The 17,458-nt window shown below is 37.0% G+C and overlaps 1 protein-coding gene across 2 annotated transcripts; it reads right to left on the bottom strand.

Moving 5' to 3' along the window:
• Positions 1 to 1,816: 1,816 nt before the first annotated feature.
• On the bottom strand, positions 1,817 to 17,442 carry LTA4H (leukotriene A4 hydrolase). Of its 2 annotated transcripts, none has more exons than XM_027665224.1 (19): positions 17,258 to 17,442; positions 16,176 to 16,306; positions 13,998 to 14,118; positions 13,452 to 13,520; positions 12,643 to 12,747; positions 10,342 to 10,394; positions 9,649 to 9,721; positions 9,207 to 9,347; positions 8,976 to 8,999; positions 8,041 to 8,111; positions 7,817 to 7,928; positions 6,781 to 6,925; positions 6,596 to 6,699; positions 6,116 to 6,186; positions 5,514 to 5,568; positions 4,578 to 4,673; positions 3,983 to 4,065; positions 2,637 to 2,741; positions 1,817 to 2,326 (listed from the first exon to the last, which is right to left on the bottom strand). In XM_027665224.1, the coding sequence occupies exons 1-19, from the start codon at positions 17,402 to 17,404 to the stop codon at positions 2,206 to 2,208; spliced, it is 1,827 nt and encodes a 608-aa protein (XP_027521025.1). In that variant the 5' UTR covers positions 17,405 to 17,442; the 3' UTR covers positions 1,817 to 2,205. The 2 variants fall into 2 exon arrangements, with proteins under 2 accessions (XP_027521025.1, XP_027521034.1); XM_027665233.1 differs by lacking the exon at positions 17,258 to 17,442 and adding an exon at positions 16,740 to 16,963.
• Positions 17,443 to 17,458: the final 16 nt, after the last annotated feature.

The raw sequence follows: 17,458 nt of genomic DNA, 5'->3' as shown, positions 1-17,458 counted from the left end.
TCAAACCTGAGCCTGCTGACACCCAGATACCCCTGCCTCTGACCAGAGCTTTGCCCAAAAGAATCTCCATTCATTCACTAAGGTGATGCGGTAGCAGAAGCCTAATCAGATTTTGGGAGCAAATGAAAGGAACTGCACGAATTTCTAAGCTGAAATATAGAAAAATTCTTTTCAGTGAGGTTCTCCAGCAGAAGTTACCACTCATTCAGGGGAGCAGCAAGAGAGTGAATGGTTCATTACATCCTTAACACAAGAAAGTCTGTAAGTTCAACACACATGAGGAAATTACATTATTTTTGTTCCCCAAGGCCAGTATTTTATTCTGTTTAATAAAAGTTGAGTGTCACAACATTCATAGAAAGATTTTAAGCTGATCTTTCAGCCTTAATAACCTACGAGTTAAATTTTCTATAATTTTTATTTAAACTAAAACATATGTGGGATAGAGTTGAAGTGAAGCACTTAGAGTGCCTTAAATGAATAAAAGTCAGCAAGGTATGTTCACGCCTTAATTTATCTTAGAGCTGCCTCCACAAAACAACTAATCTCCTGATGAAGAACATTTCATCTATTTGCGTGCTGGTTTTGCCTCTGGTAGAGTTAATTTTCTTTGGAGTAGCTGGTCTGGAGCTATGTTTTGGATTTGTGCTGGAAACAGTGTTGATAACACAAGGATGATGTTGTTATTGCTGAGAAGTGCTTGCACAGAGCCAAGGCCTTTTCTGCTTCTCACCCCATTCCACCAGTGAGGAGGCTGGAGGTGCACATGGAGCTGGGAGGGGACACAGATGGGACAGCTGACCCCACTGACCAAACGGACATTCCATACCCTATGGCATCGTGCTCAGCATATAAAGCTGAGGAGGGAAGAAGCAGAAAGAGGGGAAAAATGTTCAGAATGATGGTGTTTGCCTTCCCAAGTCACTGTAATGTGTGATGGAGCCCTGCTTTTCTGGAGATGGTTGAACACCTGCCTGCCCATGGGAAACAGTGAATGAATTCCTTGTTTGGCTTTGCTTGTGTGTGCAGCTTTTACTTTACCTATTAAACTGTATTTATCTTTACCTATTAAACTGTATTTATCTCAAACCATGAGTTTTCTCATTTTTACTTTTCCAATCCTCTCCCCCATCCCACTGGGGGGAGCGAGTGAGCAGCTGCCTGGTTATTAGTTGCTGGGTGGGGTTAAACTATGACAACTTGAAAGCTTGTAAGGATCAAAACTCAGAACATAAATTAATCAATTGTCAGGTTCTCTCCTCCTAAATGCTATTATTAAATCCAAGCCTTTTGTCACGACCTGTATTTGCTATCCTCCTCCCCTAAATCAGTACTTTTTGGTATTGTTTGTTGCTTCTTTGCACGGGGTTATCCCTATGTCAACAGATTTAATTTATACAAACATATCATCTCCAGGGAAAGCAGTCCCTACCAAATTCACTGCAAAACCCAGCCTAGAGATGGCAGCATTCCCCACAGCATCACCTACGCCACCACCTTGAACTGCAGCGCTGTAACAAATACAGGAAACACGGCTCTGCCATTGTATTCGAACTCACCTCTAAGTTGTTATATTAGCACAAGGGGTAGAGCCCAGAATCGGCTAAAAAATGCAAATATTAAAAATATCAAACTGGGTAAGGAAAGGCTTGGACTTTAGCTCCCCTGCAATAATAAGTTTTGAAAATATACAGTGAGTGGGTTGAAAACCATCTTCATAGTCCTTCTGGACTCAAAAATTTCTCCCACAAAAAAACAATAAATAAAACAAAAGTATTAAATCAAAACTTTTTGCACAGATCAATACACAGGCAAGTAGGGAAACAAGAGATTTATTTTGTAGTCTTTAGATACTTGAAGTTTCAACCACCATGCTATGGAAAAGAATGCTGTGCACAAGGTGTCATACCATCCACCAATTAATTTTTCATGATTTTCAATTTTATCACTGACAAATGACTGACATCTCAGAACAGTTTCTGTGTGTTCTAAAAATTGCTTGTAACAAAAACATTCTTCCAATTCCAGAGATATAGCAATTTTGCTGCTTTACTTGGAAATGCAAAATAGAAAGTACTGAATTTGATTTGGAAAATTAATTTTAAGCTACATCAGTACCAAAGCAGCAGAGCATTTAATGGCATAATCAAGCACGCATATCAACAGTTTGGGCAATTAGTCTCTTCTTTCAGCAACAAGAAAATTTCACTGGTCCTGCTTCAAGTCTTTGCCCACAAGCATTGAAGTGACTGGGTGCATAGAGGGTCTATGCTCCAGAAATGTCTTGACAGCCAGATCTCGACTCTTGTCAAAACTGTAAAGGTCCCTGTAAAAGAAGGAGGAGGGAGGGGAAGCACCATTACAAAAATCTAGAAAAATAGTACACCAGGGATTTCCTCAAGGTTTTACTTTTCCCTTGAAAGCCTCACCTTAAGGTGCATACCGGGATTAAGCTTTCTTCTATGAAAAAAAGTCAGCAAGTGGAAAGCGACTCAGAAGATAAGCTTAGTCACAGTATTCCGAGAATTCTCTATTATATCACTTAAATGTGTACCATAAATGCACTTCTATTATACATTCCATTATACTAGAAATGCCAACAGCATGAGCTCCTACAATTTGGAGATTACTTTTACCTGAACAAGGGTCGAGTAAACTTCATCCTGCCCTGATCTGTTGCCATTTTTAGAGCCAGAGGAATAGCTTCTTCCCACTTGGACCTGATACAGAGACGCAGCCACCTGGAGATGGGGGGGCAAAGAAAAAATTCGCACTTTTATTTTCATTTGTGGTGGTTGGTTATATTACGATTCTGTTCCCATAAACACTCTGGGCACTGCTCTGTCATCACGGGAGTGAGATCTAGCTAAATTCAACATAAAATATTTAGTGTTTGACTAGCATAGTACAAAGGTGAACTTTTCCATAAAACAGGAAAAAATTGCAGCCAAGTTCCTCCAAAATGGTCAGATTATTTTCTGAAGCTATATAATTTTTTATATTACAATAGTGTCTAGTTGTATCACTCAGAATTAGAGTTGAACTATACAGCCCTTGTCATATTTGACCAAGTGATTATAGAAAACCCCGAAAAACAAACCAGCAAAAAATCCAAACAAAATATCACAAGCTACTGGGCATGTGCTTGTTTCGTTTAAAAAAAGAGAAGAAATTCATCTTGTTACAGGAAGTTGGAATTATATGTTTAAAATACTTAGTTTTTTAAATAAGAAACTAAGAACTACCCCCAGTTAAGGCAGAACAGTGGTAACTATTATAAATGTATCCAAGTAGGTAACAGTAGCAAAATATGCAATACTTCAAGATACCTTTTGAGATTACTTATATCCCAATGGGGTACCTTTTTCCAACAAGTGACATGTGTAAACACAATTTGTAAATATAAAATAGAAGAAATTAGGATGGCATGAGAATCAATTTAGCCAGAAGTACTTACTGCTTGTTTAGAAATTTCCCCTTTGACATTTACTTTTTTTAACGAGACAAATTTTTTATAATAGTAAGCAATAAAATGTGACAAAAAAAAATTTCAAGTTGTGTTGAAAAAAACATTGGCACATCAGCAGAAAAACTGACAAGGTTAAGTCCTGAAGACCAGGTGCTGACTAAATATTGGAAAGATTGTTCACTGTTTTATTCAAGACCACCCCCAAAATAAGTTACCAGGTTGTCAGGTTCCTTTGCTAGCATGACAGATTAAAATAAGGCACAGCTAATCCACCGCCCACTTTGAGTTCTTCTACCAGACTGTATTTGCCCAATTCACAGTAACAGAACATGACTCTGGTAAGTATGTTTGCACATGTACTTTTAAAAAAAAGCCACAACAACAACAACAAAAAACCCAAATCCAAAGCCTGCACCAGTTCTGTACAAAGGATGTCTCAGACCATTTATGAAGCAGGACAATTCATTTTATGAAAGCATTTAATATTAGAAAAGTGCCCACACTAGAACCAACCTGAATCTTATTTCAGAATTGTTTATAGCATTGAAGTCATATACTTCCTGCATGCGTTTGACATGTGACAATGGAAGAGGTGCCTGAAAAAGAAATTGCACAGTCAGAATAAGCCAGAGGAACACTTCAAGCCAGATACTCCAAAAATAAACAGGGTAATCAAGAAGATTGATGCTACAAAGAAACTGAAATCTTACAAATATTTTATTTGTTCCTTTCACCTTTCCACAGTATTAGGGAACAGGCAAGGAATAAATGTCAGCTAACTCCCATATCCAGTACTATCAAAACAATCAAAACAAAGTATTTGCATTCCATTTGATTTATAGCTTATTTGCTATAACATCAAATACAGACAAATTCAAGTATCTCATTGAATCCATTGGATTCAATCCAAAATACTCTATATGTTCCTTGTTAACTGAAGAGCCAGACATAAATCAGGGAGGCAAGGCTGAAGGTTTTAATAACTATGTATGGTGAGAGCAGATTAAGTTAGCAAAACTTAAAAGAACAGCATAATTCCAAAGCACAGTAGGGCTTCTGTGTCTGCTTTTGCGATACCAGAATCAAGTCACCCCAGGTGCACATTTACCTCCAGAAGCAACAGTGCCAGGAACTCAATTAACTGATGAGATGACATTTCCTTCAGGTCTGCTGAGCTGAATGAGCCCAAATCACTTTCTTTTGCCTAAAAGAGAATGCTTACTTAATTTTTAATATGTATTTAAAAAGTACAATAGGGTGTAATTTTCTGTTTTGGCATCCGCACTTACTGTTGAGGTATTTCACATAAAGAAGATACTGATTTGTATCTGTGCAGGATGTTACAATAAGGGGAAGGGAGGGATTTAAGCTGCTGTCTGATGTTTCTACTCTTCACTTATTTTCTCTCCACTGATCTTTTTATCTCCACTGTCTTTCTGTTAGTTAGGTGAAAAATCAAATACTTTTTTTTTTTACAAAAAGTAACATTAAGAAGAAAGTTAAAAGATAACATACAAGTACAGTGAAAAACCACAGAGCTAACAAAAGGAAGGTATGCTGAATTCTCTATTAGTTGTATGTTGTTTATGGTTAAAATTAAGAGAAAATTATGTGGTATTAGTTACTTACTATAACTTATATTTCAGCTTTTGATGGGAAATGCATAACTCCACTATAATGTAGTAGAACTATTGCTGATACCATATAATCAGTGATGCAGAGATATCTTGGCATTTGTTTTTAAATCAAGTCGTAATATCAGGGTTTCAAAAAGAATATTCTCAGTTCAGTTACTACATATGTTTAACAAGAAGCTGGCTGTGTGCCTTGTTAAAATATGTACCACACTTCACCAACATAAGTCATAGCTAATCCACAAATTTTGATGAAAGGCTAGTCTAGGAAATGCAGAATCCTTGGTAGCCAAACTATCACCATAAATACACACTCTCTCAGCAAACAATAGATTTCAGAAAAGAAGGGCTCACTTTGTACAACAAAGTTTTACAAGATACAGACACCTCAGCATTCTTTAACTACTCACTTCAATCCATCTTTGGCTCAGGGCAACGCAAGCATTTGCTAGTGTCATATCATACCTGTCAAATATTAAAAACAAAGGATCATACTTTGGAAACAGAAAAAGCACCTGTAATATTTTTTACAAGAATAATTAGAAATTATTCTCAAGTGGCTCCACATTTGTTCATTGTATGCTCCAATTCAATACTGCAACACAATTTACAAAAGATATCACAAAATATATTTCAGTTTTAGTTAGAAGCACTTTGTGCATATGTGACACTATCTCTCGATCCCACAGACTCTTAAAATGATTAATACTCAGCATATATGCTCATACATATATTATAGCTTAAAGCTGAAAAGAGAAGACTGTTGTAACAATGTGCCAGAAAAAACCAATCTTTCCTGGCAACTTTCAAAGCAAAATGAATTTCCACCAGAATAAAAGACTGAAAATGTTAACGGTGACGGTTTTTTTCTCCTACATAGTAGTAGGGTATTCTCTAATAAAATGTTTGTAAGAAGACTTTAACCCTGTTTACAAACTGTTTCATGACTGTTTGGAAAAATCACACGCAATCTGAAGAAGGAAAAGATGAACTTCAGAAGAATGCAGCTTACGTAGGCTTCACTGGTGGCATTCCTGGAGCATGAAACCATGAGTTCCAATCAACTTTATCAAGAACATCTACCTACAAAGCAACACAAAATCTCATTAAATTTTAAATGTGAATTACTGGTGTCGTTGTTCTTTTCTGTTTGGTTGGGTTTTTGTTTGGTTGCTTTTATTTTTTGAGAAAAGCACACCCTATGAAATCTAGTTTTAACCTTTTTTTTTGTTTGTTTTATTAACATCGCTCCATTTACCCTGGAGAATCCTATACAGATTACTTCAAAACAAAATATTCCCTTCTATGGAAAGAAAAAAAAAGGCATCATAATGCAAACCTATCTTTACAAGATGCCAGATTACATCATACTAAGATCTTGAAATAAAGAAAAGAAAAATAAAGAACTGGTCTTTAAAGATGATAAATCATGAGCTATACCGTAATTTCACATTAAAAGGTTTCAAGCGATTAGTTTTAAATACTACTCAACCTTATCCTTGAAGTAGGAGTACAAGAACTTCTTCCAGTCCTCTGTTACTATACTCTTATAAGCAAACTGCTGAACGTAAGCCTTCAAGAAGCCCATGAAGACATCTAAGAGTTAAAAACCAAATTGTTTCAGTGTTTGAAATTAAAATGGAAAACAATAATATATAAGGTCTGACTAACACTTACCTGGTCCTCCAAGAAGTTGTTCAAGGTAAAAAAGCAAAGCAAAGCCTTTCTCATACGGAACAGATGAATAGGCAACATCAGGATCTACTTCATCCAGATTAAGGACAAGGTTAGTTACAGGATTTTTATCTCCAAGAGTATTTATCTGTGTAAAAAACACAAGAAAAGATATTCATCTAGGAAAACTAGTACTCTTTCAAATCACTACTAATTCTCTCTATAAAGTATAAACCATCCAAAACTAAGACAGCCTCATTTCAAAGCATTCTTTCTCATTCTTTTTCCTGAAGTTCTGAATCTGCACAAAACGCAGTTTACTAAAATTTTTCTCATTTATCAGTGCCTGATCGTGTAACAAACAGAAAGATGTTATGATCAATCACTGTGTGCTCCAGCTGTCATAACCATAAGCACCTATTAAACTATCCATATTTATCCCTTCATTAATAAACTATTTAACCACCTGATTTAAATGGTTGATATGAAATAAAAAATATAAGGAGGAAATATTCATAGTAAACCAGGTACACTGCATCACCAAAGAGAATGAGAGGGCTGGAAATATCACAGACTGAAATCTGAAAACTAAGGTTTGACCATGCTACTTAAACACAAAACTAAACAACCCTTTTAGACACAGAAAAAAACCCCAACCAGTTACTTGCATGAGGCACTGGAAATTTGGATGGTCACACATGCATATCATTCTGACAAGCTTTTAGCTGCCTACCAGTATGGCAACAGGTAACACTGCAATTTAGCCTTACCCAAAATAAGCAGGGAAGTCTCTAAAAGATGTTAATCCTTACAGGACAGCCTAAAATAGTTTAAAAAGCTTTATCTAATCTGTGTATATTAAGCTATTACCTTGGGAAGCAATCATACACCTTGGAATCAAAGCTGTTCATCATCTAATAAGAAAGTATTAGGAAAGCTGACTCAATTAATGTTATTTGTGGGAAACACAAATGAAACAGCTTTTTTAATTTAGATATAGGCTTAAGCATAAAGTTGTGATAACTTTAAAAACATTTACCGTGTTCTGCAGTTCTCTCCAGCCTCCCAGGGCTTGAAAGTGCCTGAACTGCTCACCAAACAACCGACCACCAATCCTGCGTTCCAAATATACAGTATGACCCTCATTCAGCCTGGAAATACATTGATAAAGTCAGCACCATAGGATGGCAAAATGAATTTGGTTGGTCTCTTTACAGATTAAATTTAAAATATGATATGCATTGCACTGAACATCATACCCACCAAAAATGCTCCCATGTTTTGTTGGTTACCAAGTTTCCTGTCCAGCTATGAGAGATTTCATGAGCAATAACCTAAAACACAGAAAACAGATCTAAAATTTAGACTCCTCTGGAAAAGGAACATCAAATCCTAACAGAAAGAATAAAATCCTGATGGGATCTTATTTACTACATTACATTCCAAAAGTCAGCCACTATTCATAGTTCTGTAGACCTATCCATATAAATTTCAAGTAGAGGACTAACTCCCCTAACAAACCTTCTACAGAAATAACTTTGAATGCCCAGCCTGCAAGCCATAGAGCCACACTGATCAACAAAAATTCTCTGGTAGCTTGGTGTAGGTAACTCATTTATGAAATCACATTTCAGAATACAGAATACCAAGTGATGGGCTAGTACTACTTTCCCACCTAAGCAACTTCTGCAGTGCTGTGATTTTCCAAAATATCAAACAGGAAGTCACCCCTGGAAAGCTAATGATGCACAACACTAAGTATCCATATTTCAGTATTCTTGGTATAAGAAAATATTTTTTTTTCTTTAGCAGTACATCAGTCTAGTAGAAAGACATATGAAACAAAAAAATACTCAGAGCTCTCAACTTTCCAAAAAACAAAAAAATTACTCAAATTGTACTCATTACTTTCACTTTATAGTAAATTGTACATAATATGAGTTCTACTTCATAGATACACATGTACAGGAAGACATTCCCTAGAAACAATTTCAATTAGGTCAATTCAGTTGTTGTTTTTAAACATATCTATACACGGGTTTTGTGGTTTAACAGGACAGGAAAAGAGCTACAGAGCAGCTAACCTCAGTCAGCCCCCTATACATACAGGCACCATCCGTCCATTATACAAAATACATACATCTCCAGTTTTCCAGAATTTACTTAGAATGAAAAACAAGAACCTATTTTGGACTTACATTTGACAGAGATCGATCACCTGCCTAGAAAAGAAAAGGATAAGTTAGTTGTCAGTTCAAGTAAACCTCAAAATAGACCACTTAATGCAGTTTCTAGTATGATCCCTAACTCCAAAGGAGGTAGGAACAGGTCTGTCTAAGAAGATTAATCCAATTTGTACGTTAGTATCCACCACTTGACGGGTAAAAGTCAATTTATCCTTAGGCCTTGCTTATCACTGTTATACTTACCAATAGTGTTGGAGTTACAAAAGTGAGACAAGGATTCTCCATACCACCATAAGGAAAAGAAGGTGGTAAGACTAACAAATCATACTGTCCCCATACATAAGGTCCTGCTAAATCTTCTGCTGTTTTCAGCATAGCTTCAGCCTGAAACAAGAATCCACATTAGTTTCTAAGATGAATTCTGACTACAAACACTGAACAAACAATAAGCAATGGATCCCATATTTCCTCCTCTGTCACCTTGGTGAGTCCCACATGCAAAATGAGTACAAGACTGTATCAATATGTATTTGCAGTAATAATCTTGTGCTGCAAACATTTTTGGGAGTGGGAGGTAGAGAAAGAAGAGCTACAGATGAACAAAACAGTTAAACTCAGTTTGTTCCTTTTCCAATACTATGTGAAATAGTTTACAAAACTTTGGTTGTTGTTTTTGATTACCCACCTCAGAGAACTCATAGGCTGATTTATCCACTAGCTCCTTTTCAGCCCACACCAGTGTCCTTGGGCCAATCTTTCTGTCGAAAGTAAAAATAAATGCCAATAAGACACCATGAACCAGAAATAATTCTACGGGAAACCAATATAGAAAGCATATGTTTAACTTTGCTCTTGAGTAACCCATGTTGCAGAAGAAACTTATTAGTCTTTATCTGTTTTTCCTCTCCACTGCTAAAGTAAATCCTTAGAAAACAAACCAAACAACACACATCCACTGTTCAGCACAAAAGAATAGGAAAACCACTTACAGATTTTTAAATGCTGAAAAGCCCTAATATAAATGCATCATTATGGCACAGATTAACAGAACCTTGTGCAGATGAGAAATGAAGCTATACTTATCTGCCTTTTGTACATGACAAGGCTTATCTGCTACCCGAGAAAGATCTATTTCCTGTGCTAAATTGTAAACCCTTAAGAGCTTTTCCAGTTCCAAACACTTCAGGTGATTTCTCTAACTTATGGCAAAAGTAAAAGGATTATGCAAGAGCAAATCAATATACATGCAGTTTGATATAAACAGGCTAACTGAACCTTGAACACCTTTTAAAAGTAGAAAAAAGACCAAGAAAGTTAAAAAGTTAACTCTGAAGATTTATTATAGTTATTAATATTTATACTGTGCAGATTCACTCACCTGCTTTCTAAAGCTCCAACCACTAAAGCAAACAAGTAGCAAGGTATGGGAACCTAGTGAAGAACATCAGAAAAAAAAAATCTTATTTGTAATGTGAGTTATCAAGACCACTGATTCAGAGAAAAACAAAGATATGTAAATAAAGAAGTTTTCCTCTACAGTTTCCTGCCTTAAAGGAAGGTATTGTTTTTTTAAAGGCACTCCCCAAATAATATTCCATAGGACGTACTTGCTTCAAAGATGCTTCATGCAAAAGCCACAAAACTGTAAGTATGATCTCTGTTTGGAAAAATAAGAATATAAAAATGCAGCTGGTTTGCTTCATGTTTAAAAGAAAGTCAGTTTTCTATATTCATTTCAGTTAAATTAAATTTTATAGAAGGAGAAGTTAAGAGACACTGTTTGGATAAAGGGCAGTTTTATCACACAGAAGGATGCAGGAAGAGAGCTAATGAAGTAAACAAGAATATTTATGGATATAAAAAATTCAGGAAAAATCAAAATGTATGTATTTGATTTCCATGTTTGTAATTAAAACAAACTCTGAGTATTTGTTATTTTTTCGAAAAAACTTCAAACTGGAGTATCTTTATAGAGAAATGTTTTCTCTGAGTGCTCTGGAAAGAAAAGGGCATAATAGAGCCATCCCTGTAAGAGTTCCACTTCATCTGATTAACACTGTTAAATAAGTAAGTAATACTTTGCATCATAATTAGTTGGAGACAACATTTCAGAAAATTTTATTCCACCATTATCTCCAAACTATTTAAATATCATTTATTAAAATACCCATATCATGTGTGTTTTAATTTTACCTATTAATCCATAGAACATATTCTTGAAAAGAATCAAGTCCACTGACTTATGTAATAGACAAGTTATTAAAAAATCATCAATATATCCCTATATTCTGATGTCCAATTTGCTATTTTGACATTTTGAAATTCAAATGTCAATGGTTCTTGGGTTGTAAACTCATTTTTACAGGGGCTGGTCTCCACTACACTTCTTACAAGCCTGTCCACACAAGAGCAAAAAAAAGTAGTTCTACGTAAACTCAGCACACTTACATATCCAAAAGCTTGATGCATTTGCCTCTTTTATCTCAGGAAACACATTCGTCTTTTTTCATTTGTATATTTTGCGCTTAATACAATTTTTTGTTAAAAGGAAAACATGTCTTTTCTAAAAAATAATGGTTTTCTATATTAGAAAGTGTCACACAATTTCAATTTGACTAAATGTTATTCCTTGTACAGGTTCACCAAACTTATCAACAATGTATTTCTAGATAACATACAGCTCTGGATAACACACAACATAGATACCTTAAGTACTAGATCGTGAGCGGCAAATGTTTTGGCTCCACAGAGAAGGCAAAACACTGCATTTTGATGAGCTCTCAGATAAGGTAACTATTTTTTCCCCTCTCTGCCCTCTTGCCTCCCTCAGGTTTCACAGAGCAACCAAATGAAACCCAAGAGCTGCTGCAGTTCAGAGTAGGCTCCCCTCCTCTCCTCCAATCACACAATTCCATCCCTCCTTGCAGTCATTAAGTCTCTCAATAGCCCAGATCTTCTGTAAAAACAATTTATATTTCAAACTTATGTTAATTTTATCTGCTTGTTCAGCAGATACTGAATCACCAAGAGATCCCATAAGCATCAGAACTGTAATCCAAAAACCTGTGAGAAGAAAAATGCCAGAAGAGTAAATTGAGACTGCTGCTTTATGAGCAGTGGAATCATTAAACTAGTTGCACTTCATCCAGACAACAGTAACATTTAATTCCCTGAAGATACTTTCCAAAGAAGCCAAAGTTTTCACATTAAAAAAAAAATTCAGGATCTCTCCTGTCAGAATTTGCCTAACTTCAAGCTAAAAATTGGTTCCAATGCTGAGCTTCACTGCTAAGATCTTGATGAGCTTAAAATTTGCAGTATATGTTCTCTAAAACTTACTCTCATGTTATTTGCATCTGCGTTATTTTCCAAGAATCAGTGCAGACAGAAAGGATTTTGAGTACACCAAAGGTTTTCAATACTTGAATTTGGCTTTTCTGGGAATGCCAAAAAAGACCAGTAAACACCACCAGCACTTACTGGCTGTCTTCTCAGAACAAGATCTGAGGTCTCTGAAATAGGAGGTATCATGGATCTGGAGATATCTAGAATAGCAAAGACCCACCATGAGTAGTCACATGATTTCCTGATGACATCAAAACCATCTCTGAAGTGATTGTGAACTGCATGAATCAGGAATAAGACCGTGGGCATCCATTTACTCTCCTGGAGCACTTACATTCTGACTGAAACAGTATATCTTCCGACTGCTGTCCTCTGGGTCAGGCATCTCTCCATCACGATTAGCGCTCATGAGAGCCACCAGCTCTTTTGGAACGGATATCTGAAAGGTCACCCAACTATAAGCAATGCAGGCAGCACACAGGATTACACAACAGACTAGAAGCAGTGGTAACAAAGTGATAACAAAGAGTAGCCCAGATTGTTCTGTGGTTAAGTCATCTCCGTCAAGTAGAATATAATGTACGTGGAAAATTTTGTCTTGAAGACCGGTACTATTTAATTAAGCCGAAGGATTACCTCCACCAGAAGTTAAAAGTCTCACTTTCTTCAGACAACTGAATTATAATGTCATATTGCACATCTTGCTGTTTGATTCCTTAAAACAATCAAACTATCAAACTGCAAAGATCCCCTAACTACATAGCAAAAGATATACTTAAAGGAATACATAAGAGTAATTTCAAGAATTTTTATGCTACAGCACTCTTTGTTGTCTTACTTCTTGTCATTCTTAATTTTAGGACTTATTTCTTTCTTACTACTGTATTTCTTTCTTTTGGAAATAGATGTGTGTGAATGAAAAGATATAATATATATATCAGAAAACATAAAAGCTAGAGAAGTACTACAGGGAAGATAAACAGTTCTTGTCTCTTACATTAAGCTAAAAATAACATTCTCTGTTTTTATTTTGGGCCACATGCTGGTAGCTACAAAAAAAAACCCCAAAAATGAGTGAATATAAATTCTCCCATTGTTGCAGTTGTCTTTAGTTAAGATACACATTGACTTAGGTTCATTTACCTCTGCATAGTAGGTTAGTTTTATGGCAGGTGTGTCTTGGCACGGAAAGATGGCTCTGCAGTGAGTAGCCTAGAGAGAGAGAAAAGAAAAAAGTTATAACAGCCTTTCTAATGCAGAGGACTAGAAATAAATCAGCTAATGTGTTGTTGTGGAAATCTATACAGCTCTTCCAGAGAATTCATTATCCACAAACCAATACTTCTATCACTTATAGCTGACAGTAGTTTTCATAGTTAAGGCTTTTGTAAAAGAAATAATGGTAGGTAAGACTGATCAGCAGCCACATATATTGATTAAAAAGTAGTGTATGTTCTTCAACAACTGGAGAGCGTTAAAGCACTTACAGAATTATTAAACTGCAAACATGTAAAAAATCTCATCAGTATCCTGGCATTAAGTGTTTCCCTTTAGGACCTTTGACATGCACAATTAGAAGTTATGGGCTACTGTACCTTCCCTTAGCAGACTTCCTCTCCAGCTCTGTAGAAACCAGAGGAAAATAACAGTGGTATGTAAACAAGCTTAAAAAAAAAAAAAGTACTCAACCTGACACTGGCTGAAGAGAAATGGGTGTTTCTTTCCAGAAGTTTGCTCTGGAGTAAACCACTGGAGAGCTGAAGACTTTGGAGAGCTTTCAAAAGAGATTTCAACAATTGCTTCTTGTCCCCTGTGTAATAAAGAACATAGACTGTTTTGACACAAATCCTGATCACACTGAAATACCTCTGCAAAGACTTCTGGAAAATAGGTCTGCAGCACTGTCTAAAACTCATTAAAAATGAGAACAAGTACCATACTAAGCACAACTTTTCCCTTCAAATTATGATAGTAAAAATTAGATAGTTTATTTCAATTTTTATGTCAAAACACTTCTATTATTGTTTTTACTAACCATAAACTTTTCCTTTCCTCTCTTCAAGGAGAACATGGACTTTTTCTTTGAACTATTTGGGCCAGCTATACATATATAGTTCTGTCACAACTATCTAACACTGCACATATACATATAAAAAATGCTCAGACAAAAAAGTGCAAAACCTTACACAGGAAAATACAGAACGTGTATTCTGTAGAAAAAAAAAAATTAGATTTTGCTACTGATGTTAATGTTCTGTAAGTATGATCCTTAAGCAGAAAAAAAAGCCTGCAAATTTTCAGTAATTACTGAAAATCCCTATTAACAGTAGGGTTAAGAAGAAAAATAAAAAATGTTCAAATTTTTTTCAAGGTTTCAGAATTTGTGTAAAGTAAAAACTAACAGTTCTGTGAAAGACAGGTATCAGCTCGCTCACAAGAGAACACACACAAACCTGACACATTCATACTCTTATTTATTAAATTTAACCACCACACCAAAAGCACACAGAAGTACTTGCTTCTATTCTCAGAAAGTTCCAGGTTATACATGCAACTTTCTGGAATAAACAATCCAACCATAAATCAGAACAAACTTCAGCTAATCAGAGGAGCTGGACATTAGATAAGCTGACCAGGTACACATATCTGGTTTATAACCAGCATTACAAAGTACATATTCAAAAAGGAAAGAGAAAATACTTCATATTACCATAAAGACACACTGCTTTCTGAACAGTCAGACTGTCAGTTGTAACTCCTACCCTTTCTTATCGTTGTTTTATTGATACTTACATGGGGGACTATATCTCACACAAAATTATAAATTCTTACGATCACAACTCATAACTCTAACTCCCCTTTTTTTCTTACAAGGAAATTTAGCACCAAAAAGAAAAAAAAAAAGGCATCTGAAAGTCAAACAAAAGAAACAGGCCTATGTTTTTGTGTGGACTGTTTGCTCAAGTACATAATTTGTACAGTTTCATATTAGATCATAAGTGTTTCCCAGAAGGGACAGCTATTGTACAACATTCCTTTCTCTTACACATTACGTGTGTTTCTAAATTGCATTAATTCAAAGTATAACATGAATAAAAAAATTAGAGACCAGACAAGAGGTAGTAACTAGTTCTGAAACCCAAAAAGTAAGAAGCAACTTAGTATGTAACTGTATTCAAACAAGGGAACTTTCTCATACAGTCACAGCTTTGGCACCATAGAGGGGTAAGATACCATGGAGTTACAATATATAAAGCAAACTACCTAAAAGCATCTTGTAATTTGGCAACAACCTTTAAATTCATGGAATTTAAGAGGTAGACTATGGTTAGTTAATTCTCCATCACGCTGAGAAAACTCAAGTCCCAGTTTTCAGGGACTTAGTGTAGTCAACACAATAAAACTTTTATTATTTGAAAACATACTTCTATCTAATCATAGTGGTAACCCGAAGTTCTACAGAAATCCAGAGTCAGCCCTTGTGTAAAAGAATGGCAAACAGGGGCTGTAACTCTGTAGGCACTACACTGTAGCAATTCTGAAAAGACAGAATTCAGGTAGTTGAAGCAGAAATAATATTACTGATGAGAAGCATTGGAAAAATTTTGATACATTTCACATTATTTTGCTACTCCGTTTAGCAAGTAATTTTGTACATGATATATGACCTGGGAGTAGGTAAAAAGACTCCCAAAGTTTTGCCTAACGAAAATCAAATATGAAATTAATCTACAAGATCATATCAAATGAATGCAACACCCTAATTTAAGTCCCTTTGCAAGCTTTACAGAACAACCCTACAGGCAGACAAGCAGCTTATACAGTGCATTTTGGAAACTACCTAAAGGAACAGACAAAAGTGTGTACCTTCTTAGTTCCTTAGGAAATGTGATTTCCAGGGGGGTCCCCTTGAAACTGTGCTTTTCCCCAAAAGCAAATTGTGCGTCCTGTCCATTTACGGTCACTCTAAATACCTGTACATCTCTCGTATCCAAGACCTGTGATGATGAAAACATTACATACCTGTTAAATAGTGTAATAATAAATGCAATATTTATGAAATCTTAAACACAAGTCTCTCCAAAGCAACAAGTATTTACTAAGTAAAACCAGAAAAACTGCCTAACTGTGTTGACCACTGGGAACAAGCATTTTAAGAGAGCAGCACTGAACTGGGAAAACTGGAGGGGAAAGAGGAAAAAAACCAACTTCTGATCATGGAAGCAGAAACAGGAGTTTACTAAGTGAACTACGAAGGTAGTGGGCTTCACAGTACTGCGATGAAGTGTAAAACGATATAAAAGCCTCTGCCAAGGCTTCCATCGTGGAACAAGCCACTGTAAATCCAGGCTTTCACTCAACAGAAGATGATCTAAATAGTGCAACACTCCCATTTGCAGCTCGAGTGAAGTGTTACTTTTTATTACTTACAGGATTAGGCTTTTTTCTTAAAAAAACAAGTGCCAACCGCATAAGAATTTTAAGGAGTCAGCATGAGAAGAAGCCCCTAAACCTCAAATTTCACATATAGAGGAGCTAATGAGGTTCATACGCTTATTTGCAAGGATAACCGAGAAAGCAGCTGGCCTAAGGAAACACACAGGTGAAAAAGCCCTAAGTGTAGTTTTCCACTGATTTATTCCCGTCTTTTTGGCAACACCCTCTTCGCCGTTTCAACGAGAAAAGACACAATTCTGCTCTTCCTTTGCCCACCGCGCCGGCTCTGGGGGCCGGGCGGGAACCGGGGGCTGCGAGGCGCTGTCAGCCGCCGAGCCCGGGGGTCCGGGGAGGGCCAAGCGGCGGGAGGGAAGGAAAGAAAGAAGGAAGGACCGGGACGCCGGCCGTGGGAGGGGAAGGACGTGGGAGACAGATGAGGGGAGGCGGCACCGGCGCGGGCTGCGCGGGGGTCTCCCCTCACCCCCTGAGCCCCCCCCGCCTCCCGCCGTTACCAGGCAGCGCAGCGCCTCGCGCTCGGCGCGCGCGGTGAGAGCGGCCGTGCCCCGCAGCGCCCGCGCGCCGAAGTCCGCGCGGCAGCGCAGGTGGAGGTGCCGCGTGAGGCAGCACGCGGGCGACGAGAACGAGCTCGGGTCCGCCATCGCTCGCGCGCCGTGTGCCCGCCCCGCGAGCCCGCGAGCAGCACCGCGGCCGCC

Source organism: Corapipo altera, unplaced genomic scaffold (assembly GCF_003945725.1).
Source record: "Corapipo altera isolate COAL_440 unplaced genomic scaffold, ASM394572v1 1, whole genome shotgun sequence".
In the NCBI taxonomy this organism is placed as follows: Eukaryota; Metazoa; Chordata; class Aves; order Passeriformes; family Pipridae; genus Corapipo; species Corapipo altera.
The sequence above is the reverse complement of the archived record's forward strand: the minus strand, read 5'-3'. Positions and strand labels throughout refer to the sequence as shown.